This window comes from Bidens hawaiensis, unplaced genomic scaffold, assembly GCF_021521415.1.
Source record: "Bidens hawaiensis isolate Kalapana, Puna unplaced genomic scaffold, B.hawaiensis_p1.1 tig00039021_1, whole genome shotgun sequence".
Lineage (NCBI taxonomy): Eukaryota > Viridiplantae > Streptophyta > Magnoliopsida > Asterales > Asteraceae > Bidens > Bidens hawaiensis.
The window spans coordinates 37,161-43,108 of NW_027496855.1; the positions used below are offsets into that span (position 1 = coordinate 37,161).

Below are 5,948 nucleotides of genomic sequence, written 5' to 3' on the forward strand. Positions count from 1 at the left end.
CAAAATCGTCCAAGGGGGCAAAGGTATGAAGGATAGGCGGCATATGGTTGAACCGGGCTTAAATATGGAAGAAAAAACCTAAAAACCGCGTTTTTCCGCCCAGGCGGCCGTAAACTATGGTCACACCACCGTAGGCTACGGTGGAGACCGTAGCCTACGGTCTTCATCTTCCGCCTTACGGTGGCAGCCTCACCGTAGGCTATGGTGGGCATGTCACCCACCATGGTGTTTCGCATGTAACTTCTTCGTTTGAACTCCGATTTATGCCTCGTTTTTTGCTACGTCTTCGTCTTCAAATTCTCTATCATTTCATGCAATAAAACCTTCATTTACATTCCATTTACTATGCTCCAATTTAGCTCCTTTAAGCTCCGCACACATGTAATCATAAACTCAAACAAAGTAATCGTGTTTCCGGCATATAAACTCGTAAAACATGTGATATGACTCATTTAATACACGATATTTCACCCACACATCACGTAGCGCGATGGGCATGCACCAAGTTGAGCGCGGCGCTCTACCAATCTACAGTTCAGCAGAATCAGTTTTTAATGTTTTTGGTTTGTTTTGATCGTTTAAGCACCCGAACTCGTGCTTCTTCCATCCAATTCAATCAAGACATGACCAGAATTATATTTTCTATTATTAAATTATTCTTCATCTCCGTATATATTAATTTAAATTTAAAACTTTAATTTAATTCAAAAGCAACCAATAAATATTTTTTTTTGATATTCTATTGGTGGAGCCTTGTTACTCCCTCTAACTTATCCTTACATGTTTGGTCTATAAAAGCAACTCCATTACACCCATTTTAAGTTTCTCTTCCCCTCAAGTAACTCTCAAAATCCAGATTCGCAAGGCTTAATCCCTAGTTCTTGACAGTTTGACTTTTTAAAGTCGAACAGAAGCTTAACTTGCTTTTAATCGGATTTGGGTAATTAAAACTCATGTTTTTCTGTTTGTTTTTGTTATTATACTTTGTTTCTTTCTTTCCCTTCTTCAACGTTGGTTGATTAAGGTGTTTGTGCCATCATAAGGCAAGCATTTGTATATTAAGGCTATTTTGGTCTGTTTTGGGATCTTACTCGTTTATAACTTTCTGGTTCGGTTTTGAATATGACTTTTTAATATTTTGTACTTGTTGTTATAATATGGTAGTGTTGGAACCAAACTTGGTCTCATACCAAGTCTTGGGCTAACCAAACCAAACAAACCGATCTAAACCGAGTTCACTCGCTTAAACATACTAGTTGTGTTTCAAGCCACCGAATCTCATGTTTTCCTTTAAGTATCTGTTCTAAACTTATTTGATAATATCTTCTCGAAATTTTGGCATGTCGTATTGAACTTGGTCTAATATCAAGCTTAAGCCGATAAAACCAAACACTCGCTTAACGTTAACGTTTGGAGTTTTTCTCAATAAAACTTCTAACTTGGTTAACCCTATTGATTTTTATGAGTTATCTCATATTATTTATCACTTGGAAATGTCGGGTTCGGACTTGATGACATATCAAGACCCGAACCGACTAAACCGAACACTCGTTAAAATCCCGTTTTGGTGTTTATCTAACAAGGGGTTGTGCACTTGTGCATTAAACCAATCCCCTCATGTCAACTGAACCAAGATTGAGTAAAATCAATAGATAAAAACACCAAGACTCGATTTCATTTTAGTTTACAAGTCGTTTATTCTCAACACTTAAGTTTTACCCTTTTAACCTAAAATCCTAAAACATTTAAACCAAAATCTTGTTTATTTAATTTGTTTTTGTCATTTTATTTTACTTTAAATTTCCCAAAGGCCATTATTAATCCAAGCCTTTGCTTTCTAGCGCGGGGATGCTAAACCAAGCCTTTCCAAATCGTCTTTTTAAAGACATTCTAAGTCCTTCCAGTTTCATCTTTCCAAGTGAGTAGTTTCACTCCGCTTTTTCGTTTTATATTTTAGAGGTAGTTTGTATAGCAATATTAAAATACTAAATGCTTTAAGACTTAGATCCTCAACCACAATTCTAGATTATGTGTTACTTAGATGAACTTGCTCGATTGTTGTTATATACCTTATATGGACTAAGTGTTTATTTTGTTGTTGTTGTGCCTGAATAAGTATGATCATATGCCCCCTAACTATTTCGGTTTCATGCCAAATAGAATGAGGCCTCATTTACATCCTCTTTGTAATTTGGTTGTTACCGAGTTAGAAAGGAGCCTCATTTACTTATAATTTATATAGTGCAATTGTTGTGATTTTATCTTAAGTTACCACATATGAATTTTGTATTTTGGTCTCATACACACACGCAAAAGCTAGTGAATTGCTCACCAAACTTTGAGTTGAAAAATTTTATTTTTATACAATGCTACATGTTTAATTATAGGCTAAATGAAGAATGAAGACTTATCATCTAGTTATACCTTTAGGGTATTTTTAATTAGGCAATTTACTTTGTTGTATTGTTATCTTTGTTTGGTTGTATTTGTGTGCTCGAACAAGTTGTAACTTGTATTTATGAAATGAAATGTTTAATTATTGTCACTTTAATAGTGTCATGTGTTCATGTGCAATCTGTTGTGCCCCGACATGTTCCGCCGCTTTTAGTCGAGGTGTGGTAGTCATGGCCACCATCAACTCTAAGGAGTACAAAAGGAGAATGATGTCACTGATGATCAATAAGTGGTCTAAATGTTAGAGGAATATTTGATCAAAGAACCCTTAAATCCAAGATGTCTAGCCGTTCCAGATCAAATTTAAAAGAAAGTGTTATACCTGTAATTCAAACTGACATTATAGAAAGACTAACCAGAAAATAGAAAGAATAAGGGTGATAATGGTGGGAAAAAAAATCAAAATTCATCTCCTGAAGAATATCTTGAAGGTTATGACACTGTTGATATCATGATGGTATTTAGAGGTGAAGTTAAAGGCGAATGGATTATGGATTCTGGGTGTTCATTGGATATGTTACAAGTCTTGTAAGCAGATATCTTCCTAACGGGTGAAAGCCATTGGGAGGCTACTAAATGGATGCTGATATATCTTAATGGCACAAGGATTACGGGTTGATTTTTGGTAAAAGCTATGATAGTGAATAAGTGGCACTTAGCTATGTTGATGTTGATTTTGCTAAAGATCTTGCCAAGGGTTGGTCCATTATAGATTATGTCTTTTTGATTATGAGGAGTATGGTGAGTTTGAAGGTTGCACTACCTACACTACAACATGTTGTGGCTTTGTCTACAGCTGAGTCAGATTATATTATTTTATGGAAGAAGCTATTTGCTTGAAGGGATTTGTCACTTTAATATTCTGAGCACCGCCATAGTTATGTATGATCATATGTTAATCAAATTCAAAAGTTTAACATACGATTGTTTGTGTATTATTTTGTTCCTGATTCAATCATAGATTTCAAGTATATCAGTTCACTACGAATTCTTTGGGGGTGTTTAGGATTCCTTATTTTGCCTCCTTATAACTTTTCATTAAGTTAATAAGTTATACAACATTGTAATTTATGAAACTTTTCCTCTCACAATATAAGCAATCCCAAACACCTTATTACTAAAAAGTTAATATGTTCTCTAGATATGTACTTTCATTATAATATCTTACTTTATATAATATTATGACCCGACCTGACTTAACAATTTAACGTATCAAACCACGGGAAATAGTGACCCATACATCATGAACCATGTGAAGGTTTTCTTTTTCTTATTTCATGCCATATTAAACTCAAGCATTTACGTATGTAGATATAAGCAATGCGTTGAGAATTATGTCCAAAAACCAATTTTGTCATCAATATATATTGGGCTCTTAGCAATGTTTATCATATGTCATTGTCATGCAATGAGTTGGTATCTGGAAGCCGGTAATCATGATATAAATCTATGGATTAATTTAGCTGCTTGGCAAATTACTGCGAGTACATCAAATATCAATGATTATTAGTCGGCTCCACGTGTCAGTGCCACTTAACTTCCCACCGACGCGTGTCGGTCAGCCACGTCAGCTTTAATTTAATTTCTCCATTTCTTTGTTATTTCCATTTATACCCTTTACAAGCCGGGCCCACTTTCTCGTCTATCTAGATCTATATATGTGTCCTCTGGCTCTCACCTTTATCAACTCCACACCAATTGAGATCTTGTGTTTGTGTTTGTGTTTGTGTTTCAACAGAGATTTATAATTAAGTTTTTGTTCTCTGCTATTAATATTTTAATTTGAAGAAAAGATGGTGGGCATGTTAGTTGTTCCTCCGACTCCCGCTCCGGCCCGTACCGGCCGGCAGCTGCAGCGTTACAACGGCCTTCAACGTGTTGTCGTCGGGTTAGTTTCTTTTGATTTTAGGTTTTCTGGACCAAAAATGAATAATTTGAAGTGGGTTTGTTGTGAATTTTGTGGGTTTTAAGTAATTCGTGAAATTGATCTAATTTAGGGGGAATTAGTGGACAAAACTAAAATCAATTGAGTAAAACAAATGTTTTTTTTTTAATAAAAATAAGTATTTAATAATTAATGTAAATATGGTGCAGATGCATACCTTACAGATTGAAAAGTAGCATAAAGGCATCAAGCATAGAAGATGCACTTGAGGTGCTTGTGATAACTACTCAAAGAAAAGGCAAAGGTGTTTTATTCCCTAAGGTAAATTAATTATTATTTATTTTGAATTTAATATATGTTTCTTAATTTAATTGTTTTATATAAATTTTGTTACAAAATGTATTACTAATACATGATGAAATCTTTAACAGGGTGGTTGGGAATTGGATGAAGAAATCGAAGACGCGGCTCAGCGAGAAACATTCGAAGAAGCCGGAGTATCGGGAAAGGTTGGAGGAAAATTGGGTAAATGGTGTTTTAAGAGCAAAGGCAATGATGCATACTATGAAGGTCATATGTTCCCTTTATATGTGGATATAGAACTTGACCAATGGCCCGAGAAAGACATTCGCCAAAGATATTGGGTAGGTTTAAAACCCGAAAAGTTTCGAGCTTTCAAAGTTGGTTAATAAAAGTTTTGTGCTTACAAATCTTTGAATTGTTGTTCAGGTGAGTGCAGCTAAAGCTAAAGAATCTTGCCAGTATAGTTGGATGAGAGAAGCACTTGACTTGCTAGTAGCCCGACTCGAGTCAACCATGAATAAGTTGGATGAACTAACTGTTTGATTAAAGGAACCTGATTTGTATATAAATGATACTTGAAGTTGAAGGTTGCACTTTTTGATCAGAGGACAGCCTTTGGTTATGATCACAAGAACTAGCAATTTTTAAGGAACCAAAGAAGATCAAAGACACATGGTATGTATAGCCCGGCTCGTGTTACAAGTTATTCCTTTTTTTTCCATAACCTTGTTATGGTTTTTTGTAACATGAGGCCTTGGGAAACATTGCATGCCCTTTAAAGCTGAAGAACTTTGGTGCGTCGGGTTGATCCGCATGCATGTCACCAATTTTTTCGTAGATCTGGATAACATGGTTCATGATCAATGGAAGTATGATTAAGTGCCTGATGTTTGTTATCATGTTGTATTTGCCATTTGGTCATGTTATGTGTACGTAGGCTGTCTTTTGTTCAATTTTAAGTTAGGGTGTAATTGTGTTAGGTACTTAGGCATGTAGATGTACTCATTTACTTACTTTATCTGTTTTATCAATCAATCAACCCGAATCAATTAATCCGAGACTGTGGAGCTACTTACTCGTTTCCAAAGGATCATACATATTCATGTTATAAAACAATTTTGTTTTTCTATTCAAAATGGCCTGACGGCATGGCTTGTTTCTGTTTGTCTTTCATTTCTATATAAACAATACTATTTTTAATTTAATAAATGAAAAGTTTATCAACCAATGAATCTACATAGGTTGATAACCATATGCATCATGTTACATGTTACATGTATGTCTTTCTGTCGTTTGGAAAAACGAC

General features: G+C 35.0%; 1 protein-coding gene across 1 annotated transcript; it reads left to right on the top strand.

Moving 5' to 3' along the window:
• Window positions 1-4,154: 4,154 nt before the first annotated feature.
• LOC143590843 (nudix hydrolase 17, mitochondrial-like) lies at window positions 4,155-5,185 on the top strand. The gene is made up of 4 exons (XM_077071200.1): window positions 4,155-4,342; window positions 4,549-4,660; window positions 4,771-4,983; window positions 5,069-5,185. Exons 1-4 carry the CDS (start codon window positions 4,248-4,250, stop codon window positions 5,183-5,185), a joined length of 537 nt encoding a protein of 178 aa, XP_076927315.1. The 5' UTR covers window positions 4,155-4,247.
• Window positions 5,186-5,948: the final 763 nt, after the last annotated feature.

Coding starts and splice junctions, on each gene's coding strand:
- LOC143590843 (XM_077071200.1), top strand. CDS start 4,248: ATGGTGGGCATGTTAGTTGTTCCTCCGACTCCCGCTCCGGCCCGTACC. Junction 4,661..4,770: donor AAGGTGTTTTATTCCCTAAG/GTAAATTAATTA, acceptor AATCTTTAACAG/GGTGGTTGGGAATTGGATGA. Junction 4,984..5,068: donor ACATTCGCCAAAGATATTGG/GTAGGTTTAAAA, acceptor ATTGTTGTTCAG/GTGAGTGCAGCTAAAGCTAA.